At 32.8% G+C, this 15,479-nt stretch overlaps 1 protein-coding gene across 1 annotated transcript; it reads right to left on the reverse strand.

The window, feature by feature from the left end:
* Positions 1-1,910: 1,910 nt before the first annotated feature.
* LOC128161687 (cysteine-rich DPF motif domain-containing protein 1-like) lies at positions 1,911-12,777 on the reverse strand. Its single transcript, XM_052825051.1, has 4 exons — positions 12,636-12,777; positions 10,256-10,364; positions 9,590-9,673; positions 1,911-2,582 (listed from the first exon to the last, which is right to left on the reverse strand). Exons 1-4 carry the CDS (start codon positions 12,752-12,754, stop codon positions 2,550-2,552), a joined length of 345 nt encoding a protein of 114 aa, XP_052681011.1. The 5' UTR covers positions 12,755-12,777; the 3' UTR covers positions 1,911-2,549.
* Between the last annotated feature and the right edge of the window lie 2,702 nt (positions 12,778-15,479).

Consider the following 15,479-nt stretch of genomic DNA (forward strand, 5'->3'; position numbering starts at 1 on the left):
ATGGTGCATAATTTTATTTTATTTCCCTGATAAATAATGAAGTGCTCTTTTAGAGTAAATTAATCGAATGAATACAACACATACTCTTTTCACTTCTTATGAAAATCACAAATTGAGATTTAAACTTGACTGAAAACGAAACGTCGAGACTGATAGCCATTTAGGTTTTGATTGGCTATCATAAAGTTTAAAATATCGATTTTTTTCACATTCAATTTTTTTTTTTACAAATTGATTTATACAATCGTCTAACACGTATTTTCAAAGGGCTGATAGAGTTACGGCCTCCTCAGATTAAAAAAAAAAGCAAGAAGTGTAATTTAAAGGTATAAAGTTTACGGAAACGATTTACTAAAGACGGGTACGGCATGTCATTGATAAAAGATCAATTTTGATTGGATAGTCCTTGCTCAAATCAAATTTGATTGAACTTTAATCTGAGATCAACTGATTGGGTGGCTGCAAGTGTGTGCCTTCCTACTGCAAAGAAACGAAATTGACACGGACTTGGTAACGCCATCATTTCCGGAATGTAAATCTTGTAAGAGGATTTATTTTTTTCAAGTTACAACAAAATATGTTTACGATGTAAAGAAGTAAAGCATCTGATCTTAGTAGTAAAGTATTATAAGCCTTATTTGTTATACTGATACTGTTAAATCAAAATCTTTGACTTGAGAGCTTTTGCATTTAATGAATGTATAATAAACGTTTACTATAAAATCACCTTCTCCAAAATTCTGCGCGTCTTTCCCCCCCATATCCAATATATAGCTTTTTGTACAATCATTTGAAACTTCGAGAGTTTACCATGAAGTAAATCTTGCTAAAGTTTAATTTTAAAGTGTTGAAACGTACAGACCAGACTATACACGTCACGCCTATTTCTAGTTGAAATTACACTATCTATTCGAGTCAAATTAATTTATAAATTATTGATTCCCTTATCCCTCCTTTTTAAATAGATCATTCTGCTTTTCTTATTTTATACGACAGGCATGTTCCTTTTATTTCACTTAGAAAGATACAAAAATTATAGGTTTTTTTCATATTTAAGTTTTTTTCCCCTGAAACTATGTAAGTGACTTCAACCAATAAAAAATGTTTACAAATGAAAATAAAATTCTATCAGCTTTAATGAATATACGTACATTTTTTTTCTTCAAAACCTTATTTTACACAACACTCCACATCTCCCGATAGAATTATATCCTAAGAGTTTTTAGGGTTTGTTAAGAATTAGCAGAAGAAGTTTTTCCTTTTTTTCCAATAAAATTAATAAGACGAGTAGTAATAAGTCGACATGCAAATCTTCTTCAAGAGAGATAAAAGACAGTGGCCCCCGCTTCCCAGTCCGCAAGATCAAAGTCCGACTTCTCCCGAATCTCTTTCTAGCACGCGCTTATTGCTATTTTTACTCCAGATTAATAATAATTGTTCCACTCGTCGACAAGAGTGGACATTCAATCTCTTTCATTTTACACTTGTTTATGTCAAGTTGTTCGAAGATTGGGAATTAAAAAAAAAAGGAAGAAAATTTACCATCGCCCCTACCTGCCTCATCTCAATACTCAGGTAACGACGCTGTTGTTTTCTTTTCTCTAGAACAGGTATTGGAAAATTTTCGAAAACAAAAATATTAGAAAAATATTTTTTGCGCTGAAAAAAAAAATTAAAAAAAACAAACAAATATAATATCCGTGGCTCTTTATTGAAGTTATATTAGCATCAACGCTTTCATCATTTTTATACTTTTATAATGAAAGTTGCAGTGAAATGTATCGATCATATAATCTTCTATATTATAAAATTGCACATCATGTTGCTTCAATTACATATTTAATAGCTGAAATGTAAATAAAATCGCAACTATCATAACCAATCGCAAGAAATTTGCAGTTAAATACAAATATATTTTCATTGGTTTATTTGAAATAAAGTTAGAGAAATGACAATAAACAACATAATGATAAAAAGGTATGCATAATTACGTATCCCAGTATTTCAAATATGCATCTTATCTAAGAATTTTTTTCTCAATAACAATGCATTTTCTCACTGCGAATCGTCACACGGCTAAAACAACTAAAATCAACAAAGACACAAAAAAGTTGGAAAAAGGCTTTCTGTTTTCCGCGTTGCATTGCCTCAAACTAGATAGTTAAAATGCTCTGCAATCAGAAACGGCGATAAACGAATTCGGTTACCGATAACACCCTTCAGTAAGTTTTTTTCCCCTTACAGTTATCAACAAATGAATCGAGATTTTTGGAGGCCAATAATTGCCCATATTTGCAACATCTGTATACTGGTAGATCAAGGTCTTACAAAGCTAGATAACATTCTCGAGGTCTTTGCAAATCACCTTAATCTTTTTGTACTTTTTTGCGATATCTGTATTTATTAAAGATGTGAATGATATTGCATAAAATGTGCATTCCTTTGCCTCTTCTTCGTTTGTTCTGCGTGTTGTCGCCACGTCTCGTGACGTCAAATTAGGGGACCAATTTCACGAGCGTTATCCCACGAGACTACTTCCTCTTTGTTGTTTAGTCACTCTTCGTACTTTTTTTTGTCATCTCCTGTTTAATAGAGAAAAAAGAATATACATAGGAAAACGACTCTCTTCAAATTCGGAATATGGAAATCCTTAGATAAATGTTCTATACAATGGTTTTGTATGGCTCTACTTCCATGAAGGTCCATAGTCTACATACGTACGACTGAATCATGCTTTGGCTGGCCTAGTGTCACCAAAATAAAAAAAAGAACACCCGTCTAAATGATAAATCAGATAAAGAAAAAATCACGAGTAAACATTCCACGGGGAAACCTTAATCTCTGCAAATATCTAGTTAAAATCTCAAATTCTCCCCTAATTTATTCACTGAAAAGACTTTCTGAAAAGTTAAACGTTGAGTAATGTTAGTTGATAATTATATAAGCGACTGATCAGCTTTGTGCATTTAACGGAATATTTACAATTTGAAAACTCCCGCAGCAACTGGTTACAATTCAGAATCAACGGAATTTGAGAAATTTGGATAATCACGCCAGTGTCTTTGTGGCGATTCTATTTCCAAAAGCAACTTGAGAACATGGTGAATATTAAGCGCTCGAAACCCCCTAATTAGTGATGATTTCTGATTTCAAAGGCTATTATCTCACAAAATAAAAACATTTTATGAGATCGACGCCAAACAAGTGTCAATCATGGTCAAATGAATAGAAGAAATCGAAAATGATTTCAGTCGAACATTTTAATTTTGATTGACGAAATCAGAATTCAATCTGCGATACAAATTGGCCGTAAGCCCGAGTCAATACCTTTTCAGACAAGCCGCGCCAAAGAACCGCTATAAGGTTATAATGAGTAGGGATTACCGACAAAGCAGCTAAGAATGGCGGCCAGATGAAAAAAAGGGGATAATCATGTATATGTACTTTTTTTTTTCTTTTTTTTGAATCCAAATTAAACTTTGGGCTTTTAATCTCACTTCAAAGCTAGTCCAACCTCTAATTTTGGACGGTGAAAATGAAAAAGCAACTTTTTTTTTTTAAATAAAGCTATAGAGAACGCCTTGTCGGATAGACTGTTTTGAAATTGATTGGTTAAAATCTTAAAAGTGCTGAATGCGAGAAAGCTAATAACTTATAACACGGGTTTAACAGACAACTGGATTTATATGCCAAATCTTAAAATTGTTAAATATTGCACCTTTCTAATGGAAACGGTTGTTCTTGCTAGACATTACAAAAGATATGACTTCAAAACGTTCCCAACTATAATCTATGTAATGCATTAGTCATTTAATGTAGCAATTAATAAATATATCACGATATTAATTTGAACAGTTATCCTTAGACGGTCTCTAAATTACGTTGTACTACTTCTGCAATACATCTAACATATGGTTGGCGCACAACAAATTAAATCAATTTATCGACGGGACTCCACCCTGACGCTGAGAAGTTTGGAATCTTGTATATACCTAAACAAACCCTGCCCTTTAGTTGTAAGTAATCTTGTATGCACAAAACACACAGATAGTTGAGTGAAACATTGAGGGTCTCTTTATCTTTTGTTCCAGTCTAAGAAAATGACGTCTCCTTTGGCTTTAGTACCAATCTCAAGAAATAGCGGCATTGAAATGAGAGAAATCTTCAACAGTTATGGAACAAGCATCAACTTCATCTAGAATAGGGATAACTGAATTAAAACACACCTGTATATTACAGAATTCAATTCTGGTAATGGGAACACGGGGCTAAGAATACTTCGATTACAAATATACATAACTATTCAACTTCTAAAATAGAAAAATTTCCCAAACCATGGAGTATCAAACTAAGAACCTGCTAGGTTGATTCTGTGTATATATATATATATATATATATATATATATATATATATATATATATATATATATATATATATATATATATATATATATATATATATATATATATATAAAATATCGTCTGTCTGTCTGTCTGTCTCTCTCTTGGGTAAAATAGCTCACGACGAATCATGTGTTCAATCGGGGGGGGGGGGGGGGGGGTCACCGAGTGACCACCAAAAAACAGCCTTCATGGACACCCCGACTTCAAATAAATATACTTTTTTCATGATATTTGCTATTTTTTTCGTTTCTAGTAGAAAATGTGTACAAAGATATGATTAGATAGTGACTTAATTATTGTAGAAGACTGTCATTTTTCTATGGATACGTAATAGGAAATATTCGGAAACTGAATGTTGCGGATTGATCAAAACGATAAAGTACAGTATAGTACAGGACCTCAGTCCGACAGTCGGACAGGATTTTGTGCGCTAGGTGTCTCTCAACCGGAAATAGATCCACAATAACTAGGACACAGCTACACATGCACACAGACTCACGCATAGTGAAAGCATCTTGCAGGGGGGACGGGGCGGGATATAGTAATCTTATATAACATCCTTAGAAGAAATTGCCTTAATAACTGAGAGAATTAGTAACTTTAAATTCATGCATGCAGAGATCCTCGTTTTGCCTAATTACATAACTGAAACTTTTGAATTAAAACGGAACACCTGGAGGTCCCAAAATTTCCTCCTTTTTTAAGAATTCATGTTAATGACAGGGTTCTCCAATAAACTCATCAAAACTGACTTTCAAGTATTATACCTATACTATAACGCCTACCTTTTGGCCCAAATCCGGATTCAATAGAAGACAAATTCAATTGTTTTGAGAATCTTCTTTTAAGTTTCAAAGGAACTAATCGATCATTTCTGATATGCACGACTTGGGGGAAAAAACGCAACAGAATAAAAAAAAAAGCTGAACACTATGGATGATGTTAGTGTTTTCCTAAAGGTTAATCACAAAAAAAATTCTTTTTCGACTTCTTTGATTGAAATTCAAGTTATAAAACTGCAATTGTTAATGTGTTCTGAATAAATTTTGGTTTTCGTGGTTTATTAACGTGGGTGCGAAGTGCCAACGATTTCTATATTAAAAGCTCCTTAATGAGATGGGCAACCAAAAATGGAATTTGAAAGTCTTTGGCGTTTACTCCCATTCCCGAACTGGATTTTCGAAGTCGTCAACTAAAATGAATTAGCACAGTTTTCTTTGAAACCCCGGCATCATTGTGTACTTTTGAATGCTATGCAAAGTCATGATGATAGCAATAACAAAATTAAGGCAACACAGGTTTAATTGATTTTCCAGAGCAAAAATTTATTGGTAAGCACAATAAAAATGTTGATTTATTGCTCATAAATACAAAAATAACTTCAACTTGTTCCGTATTTGGATTCTTTTCAGAAATCTGTTCAGGCCTTTAATATAGGGACAGGATTGAGACAAACTATATCCTTCAACTTTGCAATCCTCTTCCAATTGCATGTAACCACTTCAACTTATTTTTGTATGTATCTTCGCATGAAGGAAATATTAATTTAAAAGTTGTTTTGTCTGAATTATATAGTCATTATATATGAAAGGAAAAAAGGATGATGAAGATGAAGATGATGATGATGATGATGATGATGATGATGATGATGATGATGATTTAAGTTAAAATAGAACAGTTTGTGATAACACGGTGGGTCATTATTTATGTAAGAAGAATTTGTTCCATGCTTTCATCACTATTTTACTATAAATAAATATGAGGGTTCAAACCCGTAACGCGACAACTCGAAGTCAACACTAAATAGAGTCAAGCAGTTTTTTGTACATAATGCGACTTCTAAAAATAGACATAGTTCTCTGTTGATGCCGCCATACCGCGGTAGGTGTCGCTGATTATGCATGTTATATAATAATTTCTCTGTCTTCTACGATTCAAATTCAAAAACACGTGTGTGCATAAATATTTTTTGATTTATACGCATCTCAAGCAATTTCTAAGAAATAAAATTCTTCAATGATATCAATACGTAATTAACCTTTCCTTACTTGATTTGCAGTTGAAAAACTCGTCTATCATGATCAGTTTCACCAAGCAGCTGGGTTGCGATCATGAAAAATCAAGCCTTTGTTGTGTTTACCATTTTTCAACCTTCATCAATCAACTCATCCCAAATTATTTTAATTAATAAATAAATCTTTTTTACATTATTAATTGCTTAAAATGATCGTGCTTTTTTTGTCTGCATTTTTAAAGTTCAAAATCAAAATAAGTTTGTTTAATTATAAATGATTTAAATTCAAGGCATGAAATTAAAACTAAAATCAAAATTAAAATAAAAAGGTCATTTTTAAAAGTGTGCTGTTGGTCACGTCAATTTTCAATTAGAGGTTAATAATTTAATATTAATATTTATATCCAACAGAACATGCAAAAATAGAGAATGCAGCTCGTGTTTTTTTCTCTCATACCACTGGTAAGTAAGGCTAAATATTTTTTACTTCAATTACAAGTCTAAAAGGGAAATGAACAAAAATATCACTATGTGCCAAGAGCAGACTGGACTAGCGAAAGCCTTGCATAACGTCTGCATGCTATCCATTCATCATTTGGGGTTGGAAGAGGGGGGTGACATTAAAGTGACAGGTGTCTGTCAAAAATCTCTGACATCACTCAATGATTCATGTGCCTTAGCGAGAGGTAGAGGGGCGATTTAATTTTTAATTTTATCAGTTGCATAAGGTAGTTACAACAAATGCAATATATGTATGTATTTATATGCAAAGAAAGACAACTTTCTTGAATACACTGTGTATGTGTGAAAGAAATTAGATTTTTTTAAAAAAAAATAAAATAAAAAGATTATTATATATAATACTATGTACTTGCATAATATAAAGTTTGAACACAATATTCAGGAACAAAATTAACTTAATTGCATGTACCTATGCCTGTGGAAAAAAAAATCTTTAAAAATAGTATTTAATGTCATTCATGTGAGAGTACTTTAACTTATTTTCATCCTCCAACCTAAAGCAAAGATGAACTAAACCATATCAGTCTAAGCACTTGATAATGGTCAAAACTGAGAAGTCAGTCAGTAACACTAAAGGACTACTGTTGTTTCATCAATGTTCGTTGAATACCGATTTTCGTGGGCTTCGTTATTAAGTTGATCCTCGAAATTAAGTGTTCATTGAAGTGCAATTTCTATTAACATTTTGTATTGATAGGGTCGTTGGCCACGAATTTACGTATCTTTGAAACTGTGATTTTCACTTTATCCACGAAAATTGATACCCTTGAATGTTAATGAAACCACAGTATTTGAACATATATAAACATGTATATTGACACAATAATGAACAAACCAGCGTAGAACTTTATCAATTGATCAATAGCGATACCAGTAAATAAAAACTTCAGAACATACACATGTACATGTAAATATTGAATATTTTTCTATCTTGCTGAAGACAAAATTAACTTTTTCCTAGGGGTTGATAAAAGCATTTTGTTTCAAGTATCACATTCAGTGCACATTGAAATTGAACTGTTATATAACAATATGCATCAGGAACATCCCAGTGTCAAGAAAGACAACTTAAGTTCAAATCTCATGAAAACAGTTCTTTACTGGAGTTATCGCTCCTTACTCATTAATTGGCAAACAGAGGACAGAGTTTCGATCTAGCCGGTTGGATGGCCGTGGTCATTTTTGGGAGTTGATTTTAATCAACTCTCCTATGCAGTTACTCAGACAAACCGAAAGTGAAACAGTGTTTGGACCTCAGCACAAATCATTGCTGCAGATAAGACTTAGTTCTTGAAAATAATTGACAAATTCGATGTAATGTATATGCTGAAGCATTGTTTTTCAAGGAAACTTATTTCTAAATACCTTGAAAATAGTCGATTTTAAATGGTACGAACTATTTAAATATTTTTTGTAGTTGTATGTATTCCTACGCCAGAGGTCAATATAGTCTCGTTCAACTCGACGCTCGGCTGTCTCTGTAAATCCTTGTCGGAGATTTACAGTGTCAACCGAGCGTTTGCTTGAACGAGACTAGAGTTCAATATTGCTTTGATCCATACAATTTTCGAGAAATATTTCTATCACTGATACATAGGTTGATTGAATAAAGTTTATCTTTAAATATTATTTAACATTATTCATATGGGGGTTTCTCGACATTCTTGTCGGAAAAGTAAAAAAAATCATATTATAAAGATTTGCGTAATTCAAATTAGAAAATACATGTACTTGTCATGCAAAATAACATATCATTGATTTAAAAATAAATAAACATCGACAAAATCAACTCCCATCAGTTCTTCAGTACTTTGATTATGCTATATTTTCCTTCTTTAGACACAGAGATTTGTATAAAAATTTATGAAAAACGATCATTTTAAAAGCTAAATTACTAGTATTTGCGTTTTTTCTTTAATCACTAAATAATATTTTAGAATAAAAACATATACGAAAGTTTAAAGCAGATCTAAAGAGTACTTTGTTGACATCCCAGTCTCCTTAATATATTTTTTTTTCTAATCAAATCATGAAAAGAGTTTGTGTACAAAATTTTAATATTAAGCTAATCCAGAAAAAATTCAAAGGGGGGGGAGGGGTTGGGGGTTACCGTAACAACAGTTATTTAAGATTGCCAGGAGAAAGGGAGGGTTCAAGGCACATTTTTTGGTTATTTTATAATGTAATTTAATGAAATTTGAATTTTGCAGGGGGGTTGGACCCCCAACACCCCTTTTAAGATCTGCGCATGTTATTACAGTCGAAATACAAGAGACCCATGACCAATGTCCCTCATCGAGCAACTGGGAACAACTAATGCCCAACTCACTCAAGCTTGATGATCATGGCCATTTTTAGATTATATTGATCCCTTCTATATAGAAGGAGTTCTTTATATTCATGTAAATATAATAGAAAATACCAAAATCTAAAAGGTAAAATATAAGGATTTTATCTTCACTTAATAACAGTTTATAGCTTAATTAATAAATCATATTTTAAAATTTTAAGTATATCTGATATTTAATTTGATGACCATCCGACCTCCAACGAAACTCATAAAGAATGGGGTTGAGCCTGGGTTAGAGTGAGGATCCCAACACTTAGACTTGAGCACCTTGGCTTGTGCATGGCCTTCTCCTTACTTACCTCTTTAATCTCTGCGGGAAATTCTTTCAGGTTTTTTTTCACACATCGTAAACAAAAACGTTTGGTGTAGAAAAGGCTGCAGTTCTAAGGAATATAAATACATGATATTATTAAAAATCTGAGTTTTTATTTTTATGTCTATTTGTTTTATTATACCATGCATATTTTATTCACCTGTAATCTATGCCAACATGAATCTTATACATGCAATTTAAAACATAAGCGTTATTGATGCATGGCCATTAATTTTAAAAAAACACCTTGAAATAAAACGGCGAGGTTCAAGCGACAATTTTTTTCTACTGATCTAAACTTTTGAATTTTTTTTTTCTGGTCAATCTTTCTTTAATTCTAACATGAACAAAGGAAATATTCACACTATCTCATCAGTTCTGTCAGTATGTTTCCCTTTTTTACTATTACTATGAAGTATTAATGAAAATAAAAATCTTAACGAATAAATATTCATCACTTGGTCCTATATTTGATTAAATTTGTCTTGGAAAAGGTACGACAACCTTGTTTTAAATATCTAAAGAAGTACATGTAACTACATGTACATGTACATGTAGGTTTATATTATGTAACAAAAATCTGAAATCATCATAGTACTTGAGACTAGAAATAAGCTACAGTTTCTTTTATATATAGCATCATCTTCAATACCTGTGACAAACAGACTTTGGCTCTGCAGATATTACAACTGGAACCGAGTGTTATAAAACCCCGCTCCTCACTGAAAGGGTCCTTCATAACATAGGCCTCTTCCATCAACCTAAATAAAAAAAAATAACGGCTAATATATCAATGTGAACCAAAGATGATTTAGAATAGAGTAGCACATGCATGTAGCCAATATACCATGTTTACTGAATTGCCATTTGTGATCATTCCTCCTACCATAGTATAAAAATATTCTTTTTACAACTTACTGAGTTCATTCATTCAGTACTTTATAAATATGATTATATTTTATTTTTTTTCAAATCATATGATGGGAAAAAAAAGGATAAGAAATAAAGAGAGATAAAAGGCCTACACCATTTCATGTACATTGTATTCAAATACATATTTTTTTTCAATTATAGAAAAGCTGATATAGATTGAATGACTGATTTATTGAGCTTCAGATGGGGAAATTGTTGAAAATGTGACAATGGCACTGTGTATAAATAATTCAGGAACTCACATTCTACATGTACCATGGTTTCATGGAAAGAGAATGTCTTTTAGAGCTGATGAATGTATTGACCAACACCAGTAATTAAAACATAACTGACATTTTATACAAAATTTGATTATATCTGATTGGAGTTTACATGTTTATTGTTGATGCAGTTAAAGTTCACAACATGTACATGTAGAATAAATGAAAGTACAATGTAGCTAGAAATAGCCTAGAATGTGCAAGAACTGCAGGGTTGTCAAAAACAGTCGGTTATGTCGGCAAGAAAGAATTAAAAAATATTGCCTGGACCGATAACTTTGTGTAACTTTCAGTCCAAATGACCGATAGAAAAAAATCAGACATGGTGCTATCAATGTGGGATCTGGATACAAAGGCGAGGGTCAAATAAACAGCAATGGCGACAAAATTGATCTTGCTTGTAGAAAAGGAAAAGTCACAAACAACCAGGCTAATTTAAAATAATAACAAAGATACCCATGGTCCCCATGCTTTCTAACCTATGATAAGGTATCTCATTAGAACCATTTTAACAAGACCTTGGACTTTCGGTTGGATGTAGCTATCTATTTCTTGCGTCAAAACAAGTTAAAACTGACATGGTTTCAAGCGAAATATGCACCTTACTCAAAAGCCAGACAAATCTTGTTGATTTCAAAGAGCCATGGCTGAGTGGCCAGCAATGAAATAGACAGGTCTGCATCACATTGCTGTTTGACACAACTACCCAAAGTCCAAGCTCTTGATAAAATGGTTCTATATCACACTCTGCCACAAGTGGTCAGTGTATCAGCCATCATGGATCCATTTTAAGGTTTCATCTTTATTTTTAATCAAAGAGCAGCTGTTGTTAAACTGTTGAGATGACAGTATCAAAGACTCCAGGGAGGGCTAGTGAAAGAGTAGTGAAAATGATGTTGACTCAGAAAGTAAAGATTTTGAAATAAATTATGAACATAATCATGGTGAAATGAACAGACTGATAATGAAAATTGTCTTATTGACAGAGGCATTGAACATAAATATAAGAAGGAATTGTGTTGACAACAATAAAAAACATTTTGATTGTGTATTTCTTCTTTGTTTACATTAACACCTGTACCTGGTCCGACAGAACCATTCATCTTTACTGACACTGTGTCAGACAAATGCCTGACAGTGATCAAAAAAAATTTGACAACTCTGGAACTAGAGTTTTTCCAAATTAAATAATGCAGACAATATACGAGTAATAGCGAGCACAGCTCGCTGGGGCACAACACTGTCAAACCATTAAAATTAGAAAATGGAAATTACACACCTACAAACAGGGGCCGGAGGCACGGATACAACGTATGTAATTAAAATAAAAAAATAAACAAACAAAAAATATGAACCAGGAGAGAAAAAAAATTCAGAAAACAACAAGGAGCCAAAAAAAAATAGTAATACTTTATTTATCGTTAACAATTTTCACCAAATATATCACAAATTATGTTTTTCAGACTGATCAATTCTCTTCAAAAGTAAAGAACGGTTTTAGGCTGAAGCAAGTCTATGAATTTTGTAAAAATTTTAAACTCAGAAATCTTATGATTCTCTGTCTCTGTCTGTCTGTCTGTCTCTCTCTCTCTCTCAAATTCTTTGATGTTAGTTGATAACTAAATAACACTAAGTTGACAATGATGCAATGTATTGTATGTGTAATTCTTGCTGCGCTCGCCACAACGGTAGCACCGTAAACCATGTTTGCGTTGGTAGGATGTTCTATCGTGTACGTATTTTTTACTTCTTGCTAATATGGATTTCATGACACATTGGCCGTTGACAAACAGTTAAACACATCATGGCGACAGCCGCCCCCACTATTCTTACACTTACACGTAAGATCTGGCAAATGGAGGTTTTCTTCCAAAGTAATCAAACGAAACAGAAAAATTACAGTTTTCACAGACAAAAACATCTTTCGCAGGTTTGTCTTTTTCGTGGGTTTCCGCCATCGGAAATTCAATTCACGGCGGTAAAAGAGAAACTCTAACTCTAACTTTATTTCCGATATGCTAATTTGACTTCCTCTTGTAATGTGTTCATCACTATTTTGAATGGAATAAAATATATCTGTCCCAAGATATTCATTTAGAGGAACTTAGACACGATTTGACTTTAAATTTTCAGAATTTATTTTTCCATTTTCAGTGTTTATAATGATAAATATAGAAGTTTATAATACTTTGTCAAAATTTGGAAGCCAAATAACGTTAGGCCTATCAATTTATGAGCAAGATTCTTTGTTTTGTAAACAAAGCTCGAATATTGTCATTTATTTTTTTACATATGTATAGTATTGGTGTAAGTTTCAATCAAATGTACATGTATCTTTCTTTTGTTGATAACAGCGTTTAAGAAGATACTGAATTAGTTTTTTTAAGTTTCATTTTGTCTAAAAAATGGTAATTTCTACATTACATTTTTTGTAAACAACTATAAGACTCGAGCTTTATGTTTACATAACAATCAATTTTTACCTCTGTATCTCGCTTGTAACTTGACTTTAACATTCAAATATTTTGGTCAATCATTTAAAATGCACCAGTAAACTATATTATACATAATTTTTTTTTTTTTTTTTTTAATCTCAAATCGTGTCCAAGTCCCTTTAAAAATTGCAGAACAAATACATAACCCGCGTTAGCGGGTTAAATCTGCAATGATCGCTACCTTAATAACCCGTATGATTAAGTCGCTGTAGGTTTCGACCAATTTATAAAATTAGGGGCGTGTCAATTTCAGTCCTGTCAATTTATAATCAGTTTCAGCCGCTGTAGATTTCGACCAATCGATAAACGGGGCGTGTAGATTTAATCTGGCTGTTTTATAGAGCTACGAATTAACTATAAGTTTCCATAAAAAATAGAGGGAATGATACTTGGTAGATGTAAATATAATTATTTGAACAGACATCAACAACTTGTGGAAATATCATTTTCAGAGGACAACTTCGCTACTCACGGCTCAAATCCACCAAGACGGAAAATGTCACTGGGTCGCGTCACAGGGACATCTTATCCGCTCTGCTCTCTATGACATACATGTATATATAAATTACTTAGTATTTATATTTATATATACATATGCCATACAGAGCAGAGCGGATAAGATGCCCCTGTGCTTTTATGCCTTTTCTTCGAATGGAAACAAACGCCAAGTTAAACCAAGAGAAAGACTACATTATGATAAAAAGACATCCATTGCTACTGTTCGAAATGAAATCTTCCAAATCTGATGCAAGAGATGATTGGGTGTGAAGCGGGGAAGAACGTTTGCGATATATGGAGACATTTGGATTGTGCAAGTGTAAAAACAAAGGGAAAAAAGCAAAGAAAAAAAGCAAAACAAACTAATATGGACACAGAGTATAACTTCGTCCACGTCGTTGGATCTAGGAACAAGAATGTTCATCAGGTCATCGGGCCATTATATACAAAATATCAGGTCATTTTACCTTTCAGAATTAAAAACGGGTAATAAAATATTCCAAACTTTTAACTAAATGATTTTTAAGCTTAATCAAATAAAATGTAAAAATTATAACAGACCATCTATTAAATCATCTTTAACTTGAAAAAGAAAGTTCATCAGGACATTATACATATCAGTTCATTATTATAATACAGTCCCGTTTTTAATAAAACTGATGTTCCTGTAAAATATGAAATCGATAAAAAGGGGAAACATCCAAGATATATTAAATGATACATTATCATTTTTCACTCGGAAAATCACAGGAACGAAAACAGATTTCTTACTGAGATTTATAAAGGGAATACTTATTTTCCATGAATGATTCGGAAGTTCAGTACTCGGAATACCTCGCACAATTTTTCCACGTTATCTTCCGGGTACCTTCTTATCGCAATCCCCAAAGACTTTTTATTTTTAGCCATGTATTGAAACGTACCTGACAAGCTACAGGGGGGCATTCAAAAGGAGAAATTTTGATTTTATTTCATTCTCTATGAATAAACATCGTGAGAACCATTAGGTTTTAATGAATGATCTTAAAAAAAAATTGCCTAAATATCTTGCTACAGAGTATAAACAGGAAGAGAAATATCGGTACAGAAAACCCTAAAAAAATAATTTGTCTTTAGATCAAAAGGAAGAAAAAAGTCTTTTGTTTATATTTCTGAAGGAAAAATCCTTCACGGTTCCCATGGTTACAATAAACGTGTGCAAATGATATGTCCACGTGCACTCTATAGATGGCTCTGAGCCTGAACTTTTTTATCGTCGCTCGGTGTTGTCCTAAAAAACCACACTGTGCCAGATTGGGGTTGGTTAATCAGATGATCCGATGTTATGGAAGATGATCAGAAGAACATTTTGTTTTAATTGCATACTCAAGCATTTGTGTATAGCTGCAGGTCTGTAGCTCCCGGTCTCAAAAAAATCGGATAGACGACCTGGGAGCTACAGTGCCTCCAATAGTAAAAAACAACTGCAATAATGTTAATCAGTCCAAAATTAGCGCATATTTTGTGCGCCGTAAATTGCAGGGTTCTTTTTTCTATGGGAGGCACTGTAGCTCCCAGGTAGTCCATCCGAATTTTTTTCAGACCGGGAGCTACAGATCTAGACCCGCAGCTAGCATTTGTGAGTCACATAAATTTCACATGAAGTTTCACGTGTAATTCATATTCAGCTCTTTTCACGTGATTTTTCCTT

This window comes from Crassostrea angulata, chromosome 8 (assembly GCF_025612915.1).
Source record: "Crassostrea angulata isolate pt1a10 chromosome 8, ASM2561291v2, whole genome shotgun sequence".
In the NCBI taxonomy this organism is placed as follows: Eukaryota; Metazoa; Mollusca; class Bivalvia; order Ostreida; family Ostreidae; genus Magallana; species Magallana angulata.

What these genes read in the sequence shown, in the direction of transcription:
- LOC128161687 (XM_052825051.1), bottom strand. Translation starts at nt 12,754, where the DNA reads ATGGCGGAAACCCACGAAAAAGACAAACCTGCGAAAGATGTTTTTGTC. An exon ending in CCATTTGCCAGATCTTACGT is followed by an intron (nt 10,365 to 12,635) that starts GTAAGTGTAAGA and finishes TTTTTTATTTAG; the next exon opens with GTTGATGGAAGAGGCCTATG. An exon ending in CCAAAGTCTGTTTGTCACAG is followed by an intron (nt 9,674 to 10,255) that starts GTATTGAAGATG and finishes TATATTCCTTAG; the next exon opens with AACTGCAGCCTTTTCTACAC.